The sequence below is a fragment of the Mauremys reevesii genome, linkage group 7 (genome assembly GCF_016161935.1).
Source record: "Mauremys reevesii isolate NIE-2019 linkage group 7, ASM1616193v1, whole genome shotgun sequence".
NCBI lineage: Eukaryota > Metazoa > Chordata > Testudines > Geoemydidae > Mauremys > Mauremys reevesii.
Genome location: NC_052629.1, coordinates 72722766 through 72744944, shown reverse-complemented (window position 1 = coordinate 72744944; position 22179 = coordinate 72722766). Strand labels below are relative to the sequence as shown.

Sequence of the window (22179 nt, the reverse complement as noted above, 5' to 3'; positions counted from 1 at the left end):
ATTGGCTTTAATTAAACTACCCTTAAGAGTAACAGCTCATCAGTGGGATCAAGTGGCTCAAAGTCTGGCCCAAAGATTCTGTAAATGGAGAGGGAGGGAGGGAGGGAGTCAAGTTTGAAAAATAATACCTATTTGATCTATGTTGTTCTTTGGACAAAAGCACACTTTGGAGTAAAATTGATTATGCCTGAATCCTAGGCAGCTACAATAGTGTACAGTGTTAAAATCTGTAACAGAATAGTCCTGAGCTTCATGACATTTTCCTAACCAGCCCCAATCCCCTTTGTTATACAACTGTCATTTCAATATCTGTACAGACAGACAGACATCTGTAATTAGGACACAGTGATTAGCTGTTTGATTAAAAAGAGACATGCTCTACTTTTTCTAGGTCTCAAAGGTAACCTTCAAAATAAAAATATTTTCTCTCCAAATACCCCAGCACTAGCAATCTTTTAGAACAACTTGTGAAGCCAGAATTTTAACTAAGCTATTGCTTATGGATCTGCATGAAGAACACTTCACATCCAATGGCCTGGATTAGATTTTTCTCCTCCAATATAACAGGGTTACTGGGGAGAGAAAGAATGTGTAATTACCTCAGAACAGAGAAGACTCTTGCCATCTTGCCAATTGCACGTATTTTGTTTCTGATTATTTCTTTTCGTGCTGCAGCTGTACCTACTTTCAATGGAATAAAAGAAGGTCTCAAGCTCATGAAGAGAGGGCCACAATTCTATAAAAATGCATTAATTCAGTACAACTTTGTAAATTCAACAACTCTCCTAAGAGAAGTCCAACACTCAAAACATTTAACTGTGTGCTGATTATAAAACTGGCCTTGCTCACCTAAAGGGGCCAGTAAAACCAATGCCTCATCCACAAAAAGAAAAAAACCTCAAGTTAACATAGTTATAATCAAAACCACTGATATTGTAGCTTTCACAACTATAACGTTTCATTCTCATGGCTTTTCTATTACTAAATTCTTCACTGACACCTGAATCAATTAAGCCCTACCAGCACAACATAGCGGCAGCTGATATGTACAAGACACAAAAGGTTACTGTTCTGGTACTGATTCTTTGGCAGACTGTACTAATCAAGGGTAGACAGCCTTTCTGCATAGGCTTCCAAAACAACACACACACACACAAAGAGACAGACAGAGACATACACACAGAAAAATTCAAAACAAAACCAAAGAGTTCAGTGGCAGACGGTTGCAGAGTCAGCTGGAATATGTGAGGACTCCTTTACCTCCCAATTCTAGGGACTATCTATTCTCGCTTGTAAATTTGCACCACTTGCAGGAATTACCATTACCAAAGGACTGGAATAAATGCTGCATGTTCCACAAAAGAGAGAGACAGACTGGTGGGGAAAGATAGAAATGCAAACAAAAATTATCAAGGAGGCTTTGTAGTGGGAAAAGGAGGACCATCACTGCCTCCTTCTGATCTGCTACAGCGCAGGAGCTCCCTCCTCATCCCTACCATTTATTTTGGTTTAGTTTACTGTGGGCAGAAGGAAGGCCCCACACATAATTTTTCTCTCTCTTGCTGACCCTCAAATGGAGAGATCAGCCAGAGACCAATCAACACCATTAAAGCTATGGACACTTCAAAAGTCTCCTCTGAATATTCAGTCATCTGGGGAAGAAACCACCCGCACTGTGTACATGGAGATATAGCCATATGTTGCGTTACTCCTTACCTGAGGAGGTTGTGAAGGCTAGGACTATAACAATGTTTAAAAGGGAACTGGATAAATTCATGGTGGCTAAGTCCATAAATGGCTATTAGCCAGGATGGGTAAGAATGGTGTCCCTAGCCTCTGTTCGTCAGAGGATGGAGATGGATGGCAGGAGGAAGATCACTTGATCATTGCCTGTTAGGTTCACTCCCTCTGGGGCACCTGGCATTGGCCACTGTCGGTAGACAGATACTGGGCTAGATGGACCTTTGGTCTGACCCGGTACGGCCGTTCTTATGTTGCGTTCCAGCAAAGCAGGGCAAAAGGCGGAGGGTGAACTTGGAATGCCAAATTATATACTCCACACCTTCCACAAGCCAAGTGCAATACAATTATTAATCTGAAACACATTCAGCAATATTATTATTCTCCAAGAGATTCACATAACCATTATAAATATCACATGAAACTGATGTGTTCATTATTATTAAAAATATTTCCTTCGAATGACAGAATTTGTACAGACCTCAAATATTTTGTTGACCAAATGATCACACAATCAGAAATTTTTTTCTGAACAAAAGTGTCTACAGTTTGGGATTTGGGAAAATGTTTGTTAGCTACTAGATTTAAGTTAATAGATCCATTTTCAACTATGATATCAACACCTGTAAAACTGCACAGCGTACATATTACTTTTTTCCATCTAAAACTAATTAGAAGATGCTAAACGTACCATACAAACAAGGTTTTGGAACATTTTCTAAACATATTTCATGCACAATTTTGAAGTAAAATGTTCACACTAAAAATCATTATAAAGAACAAGACAAAGTGAATGCTCCCTACACATGCAGGTCCAAAGATAAAATATTAGAAAGAGATAAAAGAATGAAATTCTATAAAAAAGAGGAATGGAAGAAAGGAGAAATATTTTCATGCACAGAAAGACAAATGTCTTGGAATAGGACTTCTAATTACACAAATACAAATCTTTATAAATATTTTTAACAGACTGATAGTAAAACAAAAATTCTACATACACATACATATATCAGTATATAAACATGTTCTGTACTATTAACGTTCATACTATGAATCTATGAAGTCATATTTCAAGACATTACTATTCTGTCTGGTCTGTACCTTTTTTATTGACATACGAGAGTTGTACTTCAGATAGAGAGTGCAGAAAAAAAAAAGAAGTGAACGATGGAGAAAAAAAGTGAGACAAATTAAAAAAACCCAAGATATTTTACCTGGCAGTACTAATAAAGAATGAATTTGGAAAAGAAAAGTGAAGGAAATGAAAAATTGCTACACTTAAATTAGTTGAATAAAAAGTGGAAAATATTGGATAAATTTTACAATTCTGATAAGCAAGGAAAATTTGTCAAGTATTTGGAGAATCTATTTATGAAGAGAAGATAGAATAGACCAAGCAAAGAAACTTATAAAAGAGAAGAGATAAAAATATAAAAACAATCAAAATTAGCAAATAGTTCAACTACTGTACTAAAGAGGGAGCATGGTCAATAAATGCTCAGTGAGTCTCTGCTGAGAGTGAAAGCCTGTCACTTTAGAGAATGAAATAATTGCTTAAGCAAATGAATATTCCACCCCCACCCTTCCCCAAATGCAATAGGATTACTCATGTGAGTAACACTGTATGTTTAAGTGTTTGTAGGATCAGGACCTAAGGTTGTATTTTTAATTTTCACGTTTCTGGCAACAACATAAATGCCAGGAAAGTTCAGGTAGCTCATACAGATAATCAAAACCTTCAAGACCTGAAAATACAGCCTTTTACTACAGTACAATTTCTTCGTTACTGTTTTTAATATAATAAATAAGGATTAAATTCTGAAGCCCCCAAAACAGAGACAGTGTCAAGAAGGGTATACAACAATTGTTGTTTATCCAAGTGTAGTATCAAATCTACTCTATTCTTCCGGTAAAGTAAGTTCTAGGAATTTTTGAAAATGTTCTGTTGAACAGTACATTAAATATTATTATTTAACAAGATATTATATTACAAATATAAAAATACTATCTAAAGAAAAGAAAAAACCCTAAAGACAATAAAATTTTTTCCAACATATAATACAACTGGTCAAAGTCTCAACCACTAGTATAGAAACGTTTCCATGAAAATATAGTACTTTAGATACAAAGGTGACCTTACCGTCAAATTGATCTTCTCCCTCTGTCATTAATTCATCATCAGAGCAAATGCTCAGAACATTCACCAACATTTCTGTTACTGTGTTGAAAAGAATGATAATGAATTAATCAACTACACACTGCTACATATATTAATTCATATGTGAAGTGTAACAAATTGTCTGCACTTATGTATGGCTGACAAAATTTCACACCCCAGTATGTATTTTTTCAGCTGCTCAGCAATCTACTCTCCCAGACAGAGACTTTTCATAATGTGTATATTCATGGGATGAAACATAAAATATGATGCTAAGGTAACACCACTGTCCAAAGACAGAATGCTGGAATAGCATCACAGACTTCCCTCTTTTCCCACACCCATGGTCCAGAATTAGTTCTTTTTAGAAAGGATCTCCTTTTATAAGTAATGATATTTCTACATTCAAGCAATCTTGAATCTGATGAAAAACCAATAAACTCTAAGCTGTATTTGTACAAAAGCTGATCAATTCAGACTAAATTTTGAGCAGTTAGCTAGTATCATTAAAAAAAAAAGTGGCTCTAAATGCAGCCTTTGGAGGATGAGATTTCCAGTCTCCCCGCTTAACCATAACATGGTGCAACAGGGAAGGAATGAGAGAGAAAACCAGCGGGGGAAATGGAACTCAATATTTAAAAATATTATTTACATTTGTGACATGGATAAATGCCAACATAATATTTATATCAACTGAAAAATAAACAAACACTACATGCAAAAACACCTTGCCCTATTAAAAAGCATGATGGCCCACCCCACCCCTTTCATGTGCTCGAAAAGAGTGTCCTTAATGCAAAAAGCTGTGAATCTGCTCCAATTAGGTTACAAGGTACCTTCCTAAAAGAGTAATTCCATACAAGTGTATAGATGACAAGAAAAAAAAAGAAAAAACTGTGAATCTTTCAAAGTATTTAGTGAAGGCACACAGAGGAGAAAAAAAGTTTAAGCCAGATTTTCCAATAATCTTTAAAGTATATGGGGAACACTTCACATGAATTTGGAATACCCTATATATTAATAAAATGACAAATCATCTTAGGGATCTCTCTAGCACTTATTACTGTACTATCTAATGGGGCCAAGCTAAATCAAACAATTTCACATGATGCTTTGCTGACTACTTAGCAAACAAAGGCTACGTCTACAATGTACAATGCTAGCAGCAGTGCGTACGGTATGTGTAACTACATTCAGCAGCAAAAATCAGGCTGCACCCACACTGCAGTGTGTAGCTACACATGTTAGTGAAAGGTGCTAGGGCAGAAGGAAGGCAACAGGGAAAGGCTCAGCAGCGGGGAGTTGCTGGAGCCTTTCCCCACTGCCTCCCCCCTACCAGAGCCTTTCCCCTCTGCTGGAATGTTTCTCTGCAGCGGGGAAAATCTCTGGCAGCTCTTTGCTCCCGGAATCTTGGAGGGTACAAAGTAGCGCCTCTCTGTCTTTTTGGCTGTAGGGGCCAAAGAAGCTGGTGTCTGCCAAAGGGTGCGGGACATGTCAGCTATCGTTTTGATCAATGGTAGGGCAACTGGAGATGGGCCCGAGGGAGCCAGGATGTCCACTATTGGGTCTACATCCACCTCGACCTCCTCCACCTGGATCAACAGGCTCTGTGCAGCCCTTTTAAGTAGCTGTAGAAGCACCCAGTTGTCCTCTAGGGCCGGTGCCGCTGAAGTTCCCACGAGCGCCTCGTCGGGCGAGGAAGAGGAGATCACTTGCAGAGGACCGTCCTCACTACCATCGGCCTCTGCAGGGGTCTGCGGCACACGGTATTCAGGTTGCGTAGCCGGTACGGATGTAGGATGCGGCACCGCGACTGGTACCGGGGTTGACACTGAACGACGAGGTGTGCTGAGCGGCGCCTGCGGCGTTGAAGACATGGCCCCCATCGGTGCCAATGTCTGACTAGGTGGTTCCGGAGTCTGTTGTGGCACACTCCTGTCGGATGGAGGTACCAGTGGTGGAGGCATCTGCGCCAGAGCCACCGACATTGAAGAAACCGATGCAGACCTGGAGCACAGACCATGCACCTGTCCCAGAGTCTGATGGTAAGCCCAGGGAGTCCATGACGGCCACTGGGAGGGTGGCTGCCACGGCACCGGGTAAGGTTGTTGGCTTGTCTGCAAAGCCGATCTCCTGCTTCTTGATCTACTGGAGCGATAGGATTCCGCCTCTGTCCTCGAGGTTTCCGAATATGAAGACCGAGGAGGGGAAGTACCCACTGTTGCCGGCGAGCGGTGCCATGAGGCCGGGAAATGCTCCCTTTGCACCGGTACTGCCGGAGTGGGGCAGGGCGAGGCCTGTGGCGTCATCATGACCGGCTTGCTCCTTGACTGGATCGGGGGTCAGGCCGTCCTGGCAGTTCTGCCCTCCGGTGCGGGAAGATGGGTGCTGGGAGGCTTAATAAGTCCAAGGCTGTCTCGAACGCCTCTGGTGTAGAAGGGAGGCGCACATCCTTGCTGAGGTCCGGGGACCTAGACCAGTCCAGACTCGACTGCTCCCGCACGGGGGCAGGAGTCAACGGGACCGTTGGAGGGTGCGGTTGTGGCACGGCTTGTCCCACACTTGTGGATGCTGCCGGCCTTTTAAGGTCCTGGTGGGGGGATCGGCCTCTTCTTTTTCGCGGGCACCGGAGATGGTGATTGGTGCCGCATGGAGGCTTGTTTTCTACGTCCTGATTCTCTCCAGTGCCGGGACTTAGAGTTCTCAGACTGAGCCTCCTCTCTTGCTAACGGTGCCAGAGCGCTGTGCACCGTGGAAGAGGCACTGGGTACCGGGTGTGGCTGGCTTGGGTGCTGGGTGCGGCCACAAGGCCTCCTCCATCAGGAGCACTCTAAGTCTTTACTCTCTGTCCTTAAGAGTCCTGGGATGGAACCCCTTGCAGATAGTGCAGCGGTCTCTTTGGTGGCCTTCTCCGAGGCACCTCAAGCAGGAAGAGTGCAGGTCATCCTTCAGCATCCATCCTGCAGTCCATGCAGAGTTTAAACCCTGGGGACCCGGGCATGCCCCAGGACAGGGCGACGATCACGTTGGGGGGAAGCTCCCCAACACCTATTAACTATCTACAACTAACACTAATGAACTTATGCAAAAACTAACTATCAACTTTCAATAGGGACACTACTAGGCTTGCTGCGAGAGCGAGCAAAGTTGCAGCTAACCGTCACCTGTGATAAGAAGGAACTGAGGGGGTGGAGGGTCAGCGGGCCCCTATATAGGGCACCATGGAGGCGCCACTCCAGTGGGTGCCAGGGCCGACCCTACGAACGCTGCTAAGGGAAAATCTTCCAGCTGGCGTGCATGCGGCGTGCACACACCTGCTTGGAATGGACATGAAGAATCACTCGAAGAAGAATACAGCATTATTTACTGTTATTTGCAAAGTGCCTACAATGTGCTTGGCACTGTGTAACATAAGATATATTATACTCTCATACAACAGAAGTCCTTTAAATGACAAGGACTCATAGTCCAGAATTTCCATATTTTGTTCTTATGAGAACACACACGTGAACTCCTCTGACAGATTTTAAAAAGTAAATGTAAACAACATTACACTACTTTAGGCATAATAAATATGCAAAATCCTCAGCTAATAATTTAAGGCAAGAGTCAGAGTTAAAAACTGATAAAGTTTGATTTTCTGCATCAGGGTTTCCCATTATTATATTTTTAAAATATTTAGAGAGCCCAATGTTTACACATTTTATAAAAAGACATTCCCTCACCCGAAAATCCTCTACAATACAACACAAAGATGTGCTACCACTCCTCATGCAATTTTTTTTAAAGTTATCGTAAACCTCATTAAATTCTCATACCCTTCTCTGTATATCCTTACACATCAATGGTGAGGTATGCATAAGTGAGTGCATGTATAGGGTATGGGGAGAGAGATTTTCTATGAATTATTTAGAAGCACACTAACACTTTGAAATATCCAGATTGGGGAGAGTTTAGCTTGTTTTAAAAAAATGCCATTGGTTACATAGAATCTCAGGGTTGGAAGGGACCTCAGGAGGTCATCTAGTCCAACCCCCTGCTCAAAGCAGGACCAAACCCAACTAAATCATCCCAGCCAGGGCTTTGTCAAGCCTGACCTTAAAAACCTCTAAGGAAGGAGATTCCACTACCTCCCTAGGTAACCCATTCCAGTTCTTCACCACCCTACTAGTGAAAAAGTTTTTCCTAATATCCAACCTAAACCTCCCCCTCTGCAACTTGAGACCATTACTCCTTGTTCTGTCATCTTCTACCACTGAGAACAGTCTAGATCCATCCTCTTTGGAACCCCCTTTCAGGTAGTTGAAAGCAGCTATCAAATCCCCCCTCATTCTTCTCTTCTGCAGACTAAACAGTCCCAGTTCCCTCAGCCTCTCCTCATAAGTCATGTGCTCCAGCCCCCTAATCATTTTTGTTGCCCTCCGCTGGACTCTCTCCAATTTATCCACATCCTTCTTGTAGTGTGGGGCCCAAAACTGGACACAGTACTCCAAATGAGGCCTCACATTAAAACAGATGAACTAGCAGCAGGTCTCAAGTATTGCACAACTATTACAGGATCCTTCTCTACAAAGCTGTAACCCAGAATTTGACATTCCTGCATGTTACCTCCGAATGTGACAGTACTGGAGCAGTCAGCTATTTTGTGTGTTCAGTCACGGCTAGCTGAAAATCAAACATCACGTAGCTAAGAATAATTTTAGGCCTAGGAGCAAGGCCGGGCAGCTCCATGTCTGCAGTTCTGGTAATCAAAATGGAAGGAATGTTTGGACAGCCAACCTTGGTTTTAAGTGCCTGAAACAAATTTTATTGTTGTTATGACTAGAAATGCTTTGATAAGAAATGAGTAGTTTGCTGAAACTAGGAGAATTGGTGATCCACTAGGAGTCACTAGGAGTTATGTGCTTTATTTAAGTTAGCTATAAAAGATTAGGCAAAAGGATTCATTTGGAAGTAGTCTGAGGACACGAAAACTCCTCAGCAACTGGAGGGAAGGCGGGCCCTCAGAAGCCTGTTGATTCCTCAAAACCACCTCAGACTTTGATGAATATAAAAGTTTAGTATGCTCTGAACCAACTGCTATAGTGTGCGTGTGTGTGCGTGCTTGAGACCTAATAAAGAGTAGGTTTAGATAAAAGTACTCGTTTGTATCAAACATTTATCAGACGGAGGAGCCGTGTCCCCATTGATTTATTCCTTACACTGCCTGGACAGAAACAGTTAAGTTCTCACTCCTCTGGGTTTTGAAAACCCTGGGTAACAAAGCCTGTGAGCAAGAACCCCAAAAGTGATCTTGATCTGGGTCTCCTGACTGAGGAATAGACTGCCCCAAAAGCAATATCAGCCAGCCAAAACCAAGTATATGGCTTTTAAAATGTAATATTTAAAAATATTTTAAATTAAAAACGCTGCTTTAAACAGTTTTTTTCTATATCAAGAATTCAGAATGGTCAGTCAACAGTAAAATGGAGATAATTTATATTTTGGCATTTTCTCAACTTTAATTATGGTCTGAAATGAAACTCAATTTTACAAGTACATAAAATTTATCTACCTGAATAGAAAGGCAATGGACCATACTGCCTTTGTTTTTTCACAAACACTATGATAATTTAAAATGGATTCTGCCGTAAATTTCTTCCAATTGGCAAAGCCAGATTTAACCTTTGGTTAAAATGTCAAAGTTTGTGCATTTCTGAAAGCCAACAGAAAGAAAATACAAGGGCCTTTACTAACTTGCACTGTGGTTGCAGCAGTAAGCATATGCTGGCTGAACAAAAAAATTCTCGTTTAACAGCAAGCTTATCTAATTACCAGCCCCTCAAATAAGCAAAATCAAGTAATATTCCAAATAAACACTGAAAAGTTAAAAATAATCTACATTTTAATGAGCAGCTGCCACCACTTACATGTCCTACAAACTGTATAAATAAGAATTATACATTTATTGTACTTAATAATCAATTAATTGTCCAAAAGATCACTATATAAACGGATGAGTCTTGACATTTAGATTTCATCACGTAATTACATATGAACAGAAAACTCTTTCCAACACTTATTCTTTCTTTTATTTGAAATCCATAAAGTAATTTGCTACATACACTGAGCATATTTTAAAAAAAAGCCTAAACTATCCGATTATAATTTCTCTCAGAAGGTAATATTAACCCAAATCTAGAGTCCTGCGTTTATGCAACTGGTCTCAAGAGTACTTTTCAGCTACGTTTGAAGAGCTTTCTACAACCCTTTCACCAAGATACTATAGCATTGTGGAAGTAGAGCAAGAATTGACAGGGATTTGAAGGGGATTTCAATGCATGACAGTCTCTGTTAGCAAGAGTCAGGCTAACCCTAATAACGCGAGATTTGTAGAAGCGAGGATTGTGTGAGGCGAATGGGAAAGAACTGAGTGAGAAGTTGTTGTGACCTTGTGTTAGATATGGAATGTAGACTATAGTCTAAATAGAAGTGAGAAAAATAAGCTAAAGATGACCTATGTATAAACAAAATGCAGCTGTTGCTTATTATTGTATGTAATAAAAAGTATAAGTGCTTGCTGTAATTGTTTACCTGTAGAGATACCTGCCTAGGAGGGGGAAACCCTGTGTCCTAGCGCACTCTCTCCCGCTATGCGATTGCTTGAGAAATAAAGTATCTGACTTTGCTGCACCCAACCAAAAAGTGAGAACTGAGTTTTTCTCCGACAGCATATATTGGTTGGATTTTAAATAGGACAACCTAATGTCCAACCATGACTGCTTTGCTTTTTACTTAAACCTACCTGGAGCCCAATTGTCCTAAATTTAAAATTACCATCTCTGGAGGGAGGGAGGTAGAACGGGGATATCTATTAAATTGTATTTTAGGAGAACAATTATATATAAATTGCCCTTCATCAAAGGTAAATCTTCTGGGCATTGTAGAATGTTAAAAGAACATCCATCAGAACTAGACAATATTTAAGAATGCTACATCATTAAGATTAGGAAAATGTAACAAATTATTCTGTAGAGTGGAAACAGTTTTATTGAAATAGTGTGTTGATTCAGAGATATACTTCAGAAGGAAGGGGATTTTCATTAGACTATGCAGACAAGTGCCATCATCTCTTCTAAATCTCTCCATTCCCTCCTCTGCTCCATCAGACAAAAATCAAGCTACCTCAGCCAAAAGCAGGGGGAACAGAGAACCCACAGCGGTAGACTACCTCATGTCCCAGATCACCATCCTTTATGGACATGTTACAGCACTTTCACATGGGGAGTTACAAAACCTTGCAAAAGGTCTTTTGGGGCAAGTGTTCACAAGTCTGCACCCTATTGAGACAACCAAAGGAGTAGTGGCAATGATTAACACAGTTCCTTAAGAGAAATCATACACTTAATTTCTCTAATGTAAATATAAACCTGCAACAACCACACAAAACACAAATACTTTATGCAGTTTGCTTGTACAGCATAGTTTCTACCTTTTTCTCCAACAAATGGCAATGACCACGTAAAGACATCCATAAAATTTGGTAACCAATAAGGATGCGGAGAACAATTGAACTGTCGAATATTCATCACATTATTTTCATATTTTAACACAGCAGCTGCAAAACAACATTTAGAAATTAAAGCAAGAATTTTTATCCTTAACACTAAGTATAATAAAAACAAAATCATCAGGGAGATTCGATTATCTTTTCCCACATTTACAGTTATATTACACCTTATGTAAAAATATATGCAAGAGACACTCTATGATCCTTTACTCATGATTACAGTGGAACATATTTCGAACAGAGAGCTTTGTTATATGATAAATCACTTTATGTTGCAATTTAAAAGAGATACATTTTAAGGAGAATACAAAATTGCACTGACACTTAACTTAATAATGGACACAGAGAGGAAAAACTACTAAAAGTGCCATTGCAGGTTTTGTCACAAACATCCAACTCAAAACAACAGTATAACTGGCTCGATTTTTTATTATCCCACATTTTAATCAACGGACTACTGGCTACACATTCACAATCAAATTTCAGTTTCTTTTCATCACCTTCAAAGCTTTGCCTACAGGGCCGGCTTTAGGCTGATTCTCCGGAATCAGGCCCTGCGCCCCTAAGAGGGCCCCGCAACGACCCGAAGGAGCTGCCGCCGAAGTCCCGCCACTGTGTTCAGCGGCAGCTCAATCGCTGCCGCGGAGCAGGGTCCCTCCACTGAAATGCCGCCAAAGGCACCAGCAGCCAACTGAGCTGCTGCCAAAGTCCTGGCACTGTCGTCGTCGTCAGCTCAAGCGTTGCTGCTGTCTTCGGTGGCGGGACCTTCTTCCGCGGTAGCGACTGAGCTGCCGCCACAGACAGCAGTGGGACTTCGGCAGCAGCTTCTTTGAATCGGGCCCGTGATGCCTAAAGCCGGCCCTGTTTGCCTAACTCTGTCCCCTCCTTACTTACAATGCCTTGTCAAGCCTCAGGCTGCTCTCCACCTGCCTCCAACTTTGTCCCGCTGTTTTAGCTTCTCCCACAATAATTTCCATGCCTCCTTCCACACAGCCCCCTATGTATGGTACTACATCCCACAGCTCATCTGCATGGTCTCTTCCCTGTCCACATTTAAAAGCTTACTTCTGTGGCTTGCTGCAAATTGAGCTGATTTGTATATAAATTGCCTACTAGTGTTCCTTGGCCCCTAACCTCTATTTCTCAGCTTGTATTTACATTGTGAACTGCTCAGAGCACCCCAGCCTGTTTGGAAAGCACTCTGAGTGTAAGAGTCTGTATGAGAGGGTTACTCACTTTATACAGTAAATGAGGTTCTTCAAGATGTGTTCTCCTGTGGGTGCTCCATTTCAGGTATCAGAGATTTACAGTAGCAGTGTCCGTGCAGGTCGTACGTGCGCAGTAGATGTCTCATGGTGCTGCTGGTGCTTCATCTAGTGTGCGCACAGCCCAATCCCTCCAGTTCCTTCTCTACCGTAAAGTCCTTACTGCCAATCCAAAGTAGAGGGGAGGAGGATGAGTAGTGGAGCACACACAGGGGAACACATCTCGAAGAACCTCAGTTACTGCACAAGGTGAGTACCCTTCTCTTCTTTGAGTGATGTCCCTGTGGGTGCTCCACTTCAGGTGACTCTAGAGCAGTGCCCCTCAGAGGTTAGGAGGGACTTTGGGTTCGCTTGTATTGTAGAGGCAAGTACAGTTAGGCCAATTATGGCATCGGGCCTTGAATGATTGCATAATGATCAGTAAATGTATGGGCAGAGGCCCAAGTAGCTGCTCTACATATGTCTATTATAGGCACATTGTTTGGAAATGCTATTGAGGTCGATATAGACTGTGTGGAATGGGATCTGATGTCCTTAGGAGGCTCTGTATTGTGTGTTTGGGTAACACTGTTGAATACAGGTGGAGATCCATTTAGATAGTGTCTGAGTGGATGTAACACTTATTTTTGAATGTTCGGTCATGGACACAAAGTCTCGGGGACTTTCGGAAAGGCTTTGTTCTAACTAGAATGCTAATGCGTGTCTAACATCTAATATATGCACAATGGCTTTGTTTGGATTCCTGTGTGGTTTATGGTAAACCATGGGAAGGTGAATTGGTTGGTTTATATGAAAGGGTGATGATATTTTTGGTAGGAACTTTGAGTGGGGTCATAACGTGACCTTGTCCTTGAAGAATACTGTGTAGGGAGGATCGGCCAAAAGGGCCCCTATCTCACTTACTCATCTGGTGTAAGTGATAGCAACCAAAAAATGCCACTTTCATGGAGAGATGCAGTAAGGAACAGGTGGCTAAAGGTTCAAATGGTGGTCTGGTGATGCATTTCGATACCAAGTTTAGATCCGATGCTGGAGTGGGTTGGCGACTCTCTGGGTAAATGTTCTGTAGACCAGTGAAAAAGCGTTTAGTAATTGGATGCGCGAATATCAAGGTCCCTTCAATTCCATGATTGAACGCTGTAATGGCCATGAGATGCACTTTGACCGAGTTTGTTGCAAGACCCAAGCGTTTCAACTCCAACATGTAGTCATTATGCAAATTGATTTGTTCTTTATCAGTGAATGTAGTGGCAGTAGGTGCTGTAGTGGCAGTCAACTGTTTTTCTTAACATCATGAGGAGAACCTTTTCAATTTTTAAGGGTAAGTTTTACGGCATAGTTGATCTGCTGTTTAGTAATACGTGTTTGACTTGTTTCAAACAGGCTAACTCACCATAATGGAACCATGCAGGAACCATGCTTTCTGGTGGAGTTTCGCCAGATTTGGGTGAAGAGTGTAACTGTTGTTCTGTGACAGAAGGTCTATCCGAAGAGGGAGCACTCGTGGGGCGATATCGCCATGTGCATCGGGTAAGGATAAGAACATGGCCTGTCTGGCACACGTCAGGACTATCCAGTAGCCTTTTGTATTCGTATCTTGTGTATTACTGTGGGATCAAAGGGATCGGTGGGAATGCATACATGAGTGTTGCATCCCATGGGATGAGGAAGGCATTGCCCAGTGATCGGGATCCCATCTCTGCTCTCGAGCAGAATAATGGGCATTTGTGGTTTGTTGGGGATGCATACAAGTTGATGGGGGGAATCACTGGAATATAGATTGCAGGACTACATTGTTCATTTTCCATTTGTGCTCCCATGAGAAAAGTCTGCTTAATGTGTCTGTTGTCAAATTCTGGAAGGTAGGAGGTTAAGATGTTTATTTTGTGGTGAATGCACCAGTTCCACAGTTTCATGGCTTCGGTGCTTAGTGAGTGCGATCGGGCTCTTCCTTGGCAATTGATGCAAAACATGCAGGCAACGTTGTCAGTCATTATGCAAATTGATTTGTTCTTTATCAGTGACAGGAAATGTCTGCAGGCATTGTGTACCGCACATAGCTCGAGTAGACTGATGTGTAAGTGGGTCTTCTCGGCAGACCATTTGCCTTGAACTGTGTGTTGGTTCATGTGGGAGACCCAGCCTATCAGGGATGTATCTGTGATAGTTATCATTGGGGGAGGGTCCTACTGGAAGGGGATGTCCATGCATATATTTTCTAGTCTTGTCCACCAGTGTAGAGAATCCAAGACTTTTGGCGGTACTGTTAGTCGTTTATGGAGGCTGTGCTTGCTGGGTATGTATATAGAGTTCAATCAGCTCTATAGGCAGCGCATATATAGTCTTGAGTGTCCTACCACAAATGTGGTGGCTGCCATGTGACCTAATAGTTGTAGTCCTATATGTGCGGGTTTTTGGGGGCTGCTGCTGATAAGGTTGGTCATTGTTGTGAATCTGCTAAGAGGCAACGATGCTTTGGCCTCTATGGCGTCGAGGTGTGCCCCCAATGAAGTCCAACTGTTGTACAAGAATGAGGGTTGATTTGTGTTCATTTATCTGCAACCCTAGATTCCTGAAGAGTGCAGCTGTCTTCTGGACCATTTATATTGCTTCTTGTTGAGTCAAGCTCTTGAGGAGACAATCATCTAAGTATACGAAAATCATTTCCCCTCATTTGTGTAAATGTGCTGCCACTACCGCAAGGGTTTTCAAAAAACCTCTTGGTGTGGTGGACAGGTTGAACGGTAGTGCTCTGTATTGGAAGTGATAGTTTTCCACTGTGAATGGGATGTATGGCAATATGAAAATAAGCATCTTGAAGGTCAAGGGCTGAAAACCAGTCCCCCCTTTTGCTGCGCTGGTAGTATTGTGCCCAGTGTGATCATCTTGAATTTTTGGGTTCGTACAAACTTGTTGAGTTTTGTGAGGTCTAAGATGGACCTCCATCACCTGTTCTTCTGGGTCAAGAAGTAATGGGAGTAAAATTCCTTCCTCTGTGTTGTGAGGGACCTGTTCTATGGCACCTAACTGTAGAAGATGATCTACTTCTTGTCGTAGCAGGTGCTCCTGAGAAGGGTCCCTGAAGAGGGAGGGGGAGGGGAGTAAGGTAGGTGGGCGGGAAGTAAAGGGAATGGTATAGCAGTCGTCAGTGCTGATAATTTTTGTGATTATTTGACTAGCATGGGTGGTGCCATTTTGGATTTTCCCACTGGTGCTGGAAGTGGAGGCATGGTTCCTGGGAAGAGTCTCAGCACAGTGTCTCTCGCCAGTGAGGTCAGTGCCATGGAGGAGACATGTCTATTTTTATGCCTCAACTCTGTTTTCTTGTGATGGGGCTTGGCAGAGGTCCCAGTATGGGCGGTGCCAGAGGTACCCAGAGCATCAAAGGTGCTCAGCCTTGTGGTTGTTGGCATCGGAGTAGCGACCTGGCAGGAGACTGCCTTTTTTTCTGTGGTACTCTCTGCAGCAAAGTTGGTGTTCTCTTCCTCAATCTTTTAGAGGATGGCATGTCCTCTTTTGCTGAAGTTGGGGTGCCTGCAGAGGAGGAGGTCTGTTCTTCTGTCTCCGTTTCGAGAGATTTCTCCATTAAGATTAGTTTCAAGCGGTGATCACGGTTGCGCCTGACTCTCACTTTTAAATTATTACGGTGGCTGCACTTTTGTGGGATGTGCGCCACACCGAGACATCGGACACATAACGAGTGTCCATCAGAAACTGGCATCGCTTCATAACATAAGCCGCATCTTTTGAACCCTGGGGAGCCAGGCAGCATTCAACAGTTGAATGTTCCCTGCTGTGAAGAAACTATGGGGAAGGGGAAACCAGGAGAAAACCTTTTTCTTTTTTTTAAAAAACTACTAGCTATCTAAGCGAAACTAATTATTATTAAAAACTTGCTGTCTATCTGAATTATACTATTTCTAATTTTTTTTGTGAAGAACTGTGAACACTGCCACAGAGCTCAGTCTCAGGTCGAGGACGGTTGGGAAAGAACTGGAGGGATCGGGTCGTGCGCACGCTAAATGAGATGCCAACGGCACTGCAAGACATCTACTGAGTAAGTGTGGACACTGCTACCATAAATCTCCGACTGATGGCTCCAGGACACACCGACATCTGAAGTGTAGCAGCCACAAAGACATCGCTCAAAGAAGAATCCTATGTTCAACATTTTTACAAAACTATAATGGATTTTATACAAAGTATGCCTTATGAGGTATCATTTGAAAACTCAATTTGCTGATCATTATTGTCCTGGTAAAATGTGTGCGGCAACACTGTATATAAAGTTATAAACATGCTACTGAGACATATTCCAAGTTTAGAAAAGCAGGCACAAACCAGTTTCTCAAAAACAAAAGACAAACTGATGCCTCAGCCAGGTGTCAACAGAATCAAATGGACTATCACCTGGTTAAGCGGCCATCCTTTGGCAGGAAAAAGGGTGAGAGTGAGAAATTTACAACTTGGCAAAGAAACAGTTGGAAGTTCCCATCCCACAGAATGTCTCCTGAATCCCAGCTGGAGATGATTCTCAAAGAGGAAGAAAAGATAAAAATGGGGAACAGATGCCCCAAATCATCTCTCCATTTCTACTCATGGCATCGACAACACTTTAAGAATAAAATAAGCATCATCGGACTGGGGAGAGATCCTGGCTGAAAGACTCAACCAGTAAAACTGCTAGAACATATGATGAGAGAGAACTTTATGCTTTGAATTCACTTGGCTTGTTAAATTAGGTATCAGTTACATTTTACCTTTTATTTACTTGTAACCAATTATGACTTTTATGCCTCATTATTTGCAGTCACTTAAAACCTATCTTTCTGTAGTTGTTAAACTTGTTTTATTGTTTTATCTAAACCAGTGTGTGTTTGGATTGAAGGGTTTGGGAAACTTCATTTGAGGTAACATTTGTGCATATCATTTTCTATTAATGAAATGACGGACTTTATATGATCTTGTATTGTCCAGGAGGGGCTGGGCGGTACAAGACGCACCCTTCTGGGGGAAAATCTTGGACTGGGAGTTTGCTGGTGTTGCCCTGCAGCATAATTCATGGGTGGCTGGCTATAGCACTCATATAATATAGCTGCGAGTGATTTACATGCTGGAGGTTGGGTGTAGGCAGAGCAGGAGTGGTTGCTCTCACAGCAAAGCAGTATAAAAGGCACCCCAGGTTGGAGAATTGAGGAGATGGAGCTGTCAGTCAGTCCAGATTGCACCCTGGGTAATGTCACAGCGGGTACTTCTAAAAATGAAAAGCACACTTTCATTTCTGGATGTCGTCATTATGAGAGATCATCAGTTTATTTTACACATTCAAGTAATTCTGCCCATATGTGTTTTACATATTGTATTAGTTTGACTTAAAAGGCTTGGATTTTTTTCGCTCTACCAGTAACACCATACAAAACTGATTTTGTATGGTGATTTTCTATGGTGTTACTGTTAGACTTTTTTTTTTTGTTTTGAAAAGTTTTAATTTAATATAGCACTAAATTCTTACCTAGCACTAATTCCTTAGCACTAAATTCTTACCTTTATTATTGTAGACATCCAAGTAATTAGGTGCCGAAAAAATTGTTATTAATGATGGGAATCCTGTAGTTTGGCTTTTTCTGTACATTCTATAGCTGTAAAACAGATTAATTTGCATCATAAAGTAATAAATGATTATTTTGTATTGTTGAATAATTTCTGTAAGGACATAAAACACTTACCCCGCATCTTGTGCTTCATGAGCTCTAATTATCGACAACAAATTATTATTTTGCAAAAATTCACAAACTGCTGGATAGCTGTGAAATGAAAACAACTACGAGTAAAATATTTATTTTTTTAGTAAAGTGTAACTCTTAGTATTAAAATGTCAATTAATCCTAGATTTCTTTTTACCTATAAAAATAAGAGCATCCTCTGACTGTATTATGACTGAAGTGTTCCTGTGATTTTTCATTTCCAAAATCTTCTGAGGGATCTGACCACAATAAGTCACACATTGGTCCAAATGCAGGAGGCTCTTTGAATCTATCTAGCTGTTTAAAAAACAAACACAAAGTTGATTTAAATATTTTATAGGTCAGTTTTGCTTCTCACCTGTACAGTATACACATCAACCAATGCCAAAGCATTACAAAGTAAATGCTACCCACCACATGAGAGAGGTAGGCTCTATAGAAGCGTGTTTCCTCTTCTCTATAAGACAGATGCATGCCAAAAAAACAAGAGGAAGATTTGAACATACAATTGAGAACAATGAAGATAATTAATTGTCAGAAGAGGCGAGGGATCCTCCAGACTGACGGATGTGTATGTTAGGAGTACGTAAATTTACAGAGAAGGAACAAAATTGTCCTTTTCTCAGGCACACTACATTTACCAATTTGAAGACACCACTGGGAATTAGTAAGCAGTAGCAGCACAGAAAGAGTGGAATAAAAGGGAATTAAGAACTACCAGCCAACATGACCAGACAACCAAATACAGCATCCGAAGAAAAATATCCACATTGGACAGTTTAATAAAGGAAAGAAGAGATGACCACCTAGGGTCTCTGCAGATTTCTTTTCATACAAAGTTTTATTGCTCTGCCATAACATTGCTGTGGACCTCATGGAATGGGTCTTGACCATTTTTGGAGAAGGCTTCTTACCTTTTCTTTAAGATGCTTCAGAGATGTCCTTTCTGACCCATTTGGAAACACTTAATTCAGTGGCTCTGTTACATTTCCAGTGACCATAGTGAAAAGTTACAGGACTAACTGTATTAGCTATCAGGAAGAGAAGCCTATTATCCCCTGTGAACCAGACACTAAAGGAGGATGGATGCACAACACAATGAAACAATGGTTATGTATAAGTCTAAGATTTAGTCATGGGCATTTTTAGTAAAAGTCACGGATAGCTCACAGGCAATAAACAAAAATTCACGGCCCTGTGAGTTGTCCATGACTTGTACTATATACTCCTGACTAAATCTTTGGTGTTCTGGGAGGTTCCAGGGGGTGCAGCTGGCTGCTCTGGAAGAGGGCCTCTGGGGCACCCGCTGGTGCTGGGGGGCCAGCCAGAGACCGCTGCTGGGTGGAGGCAGCCCCGCCAGCCCAGGACCATGGCAGCTGCAGCTGGTGGGAGGCAGCCCTGCTGGCCCGGGACTGCAGCAGTTGCGGCTGACGGGAGGCGGGACCGCAGCAGGCAGCCCTGGACCGCGGCTGGAGGGGGGAGCAGCCAGGGACTCCCTCCACTGCTGGTGGGGGGCAGCCGAGAACCGCTGCTGTTGGGGAGGGGGTTGCAGCTGGTCCCCGGGCTGCCTGAGCTGCTTGGGCAGCCCTGGAGTGAGTCGCAACTGCCAGCTACAGAAGTCATGGAGGTCCTGGAAAGTCACGGAATCGCTGACTTCCGTGACCTTTGTGACAGATTCGCAGCCTTAGTTATGTATACACAAGTAGCCCCATTTTACAGACAGCATAGAAAAGGACAAAGATGTGGCAGGTTCTCAGAGGCAGTGGGGCTAAGTGTATGGTACTTATCTCTGCTATATTAGAGAGCTGGGTTCTAGTCTCATCTTGTGTAACATCTTAGTGGGGGTATGAGGCAGTGCTTAACAACAATAGTTGTAAAGAGTACAATATTGTAAACATCAATCAGCAAAAAAGTGAGTTTAGAACTCATTTTCTCCTAGTTTCTAGTCATTTGCATTTATCTCTGCTCCAGAGGACCTCATCCCATTCCTGGGCGGTGGAAGGGCTTCTGCGCCATTTGGTGACAGGAGAGGCAAGCTGTTTCTCCAACAAGAATTTTATTTTTAAAAATAAATTGATGGGCTCCCTTTTTGAAAATCATCCCAAATTTCTAGAGACAGAACCTGCCTCACTTTCAGTATTTCCTAAGGTATCTGAATGAGTGTTGTCCATTATAGCTACCATCACCTTTGTACGACAAGCCATAAGCTTCGGTACAGGCCATCATCCTTAAAAGTTTTTCTTTTGTCTGTGGCCTCCAAAGTCCAGTTTTCCCAACAGGACCAACAAAATGTTATCAATTTCTCCTAAGGTGTCACACAACTCATAGGTGACAAAAAAGTAGACCAGGAATTTTTTTGGAACCATGACTGACTTGGTTTTTCATTTTTCATGCACTTGGCTTGTCACCAATCACATGATTCTTCCTCCACTCCCCTTTTTAAAAGAAGACCTGCCCGCATGGAGTAAAGGAAGATCTCCTTTTAGGCCCTTTATTACTTGCAGATGACCTGGTAGAAGCAATGATGGATTCTCCACCAGATAATGGCATCTTACTGGTTACTAAGAAACTGATTTTTTTTTCATTCCAAGTTGACTAGTTTGAAATTAGAAAGTTTAAGTCCAAGCATAAAATGCTTCTGACCTCAGACTTTATGATAATGTTGCAAAAACTTGAAATAATCAATACCACTCTTGTGAAGGAGGAACCAAATGCTACAGTCAAGATATCAGATGAAAAAAGGTCAGTTAACTGCAAACTGAAGAGAAATAGTCAAAGAGAAAGCAACAGAAGATTAAAAATTTTAGTATGACAGGATCATCACCACCTGACATCAACATTCCATGTGAGGTAAAACCACTGACAAACCAGTAGGGGTTATCAGACACAAGGCTTGATATCGTAACACTTGTATCAGTTATCATTTTAATGGAATACACTAAATATTTAATAGCACATAATTTTTTAAAAACATATTTTCATCCTCCTTAATTACTGATATAACTACAACGCTTTCCACATGAACAGGACCACTTCAAGAAGTTGGTAGGCAAATAAGTACTTTACCAATTTTCCATAAGAGTAACTCAGATTGTTGTAATATTACATCATATTGCAACTTTAAAAGTCCAAGGGGGTTTTTTTTGAGGAAAAAAAATATATATCCACACTATCAAGATAGCAACACACAAGTTTTCAAATTAAAATGACACACTGACATTTCAAAAGAAGTCTCTTATGACAAGAAAACACATCAAACTATAGAGTGATTCATTTTGTACATTCTTCACATGGTATAGCTATATTTAGTGAGAGCTATCTTACTTTAAAACTGAACTCTGCTTTTACCAAGTATTTCTGGTTCTCAATATGAATTTTGCTTTTCTGAATAAACTCAAGACAGTTAGATCAAAATGGTCATGTGGATTTCTAAAATTTCTTTCATATATAAACCCATTATAAAAGTTTGCCAAAAGTTAGAGGCAATATGTTAGATAATGACAGCAAACAAATGCCAAATGATATAACTTTATAAAAAATTAAAAGTATTTAAAATATAATTCTACATCAAGCTGTCAAACACACACAACAAACTTGTTTACTTTGATATAAATAATAGCTAACGAGAACCAAAAGACTTTTCATGTTTAACTTTAGAGGGATAAATTAAACTTGATCTTTAATAAAGCAATTGATTTTTAAGGCAACACTTAGCTTTTAGGA

At 41.5% G+C, this 22179-nt stretch overlaps 1 protein-coding gene across 12 annotated transcripts in view; it reads right to left on the bottom strand.

Moving 5' to 3' along the window:
- Positions 1-22179, bottom strand: part of PPP3CB (protein phosphatase 3 catalytic subunit beta) — an 82323-nt gene that overhangs the window by 13849 nt on the left and 46295 nt on the right. For 8 of the 12 annotated variants that reach the window (XM_039480682.1, XM_039480685.1, XM_039480692.1 and 5 more), the window contains 6 exons: positions 18614-18753; positions 18439-18516; positions 18257-18351; positions 11370-11495; positions 3881-3958; positions 600-684 (listed from right to left, as the gene is read on the bottom strand). In XM_039480682.1, coding sequence (XP_039336616.1) covers positions 600-684; positions 3881-3958; positions 11370-11495; positions 18257-18351; positions 18439-18516; positions 18614-18753 — 602 coding nt within the window. The remainder of the gene's footprint in view (positions 1-599; positions 685-3880; positions 3959-11369; positions 11496-18256; positions 18352-18438; positions 18517-18613; positions 18754-22179) is intronic. The other 4 variants (XM_039480683.1, XM_039480688.1, XM_039480691.1 and 1 more) reach the window with 1 other exon arrangement.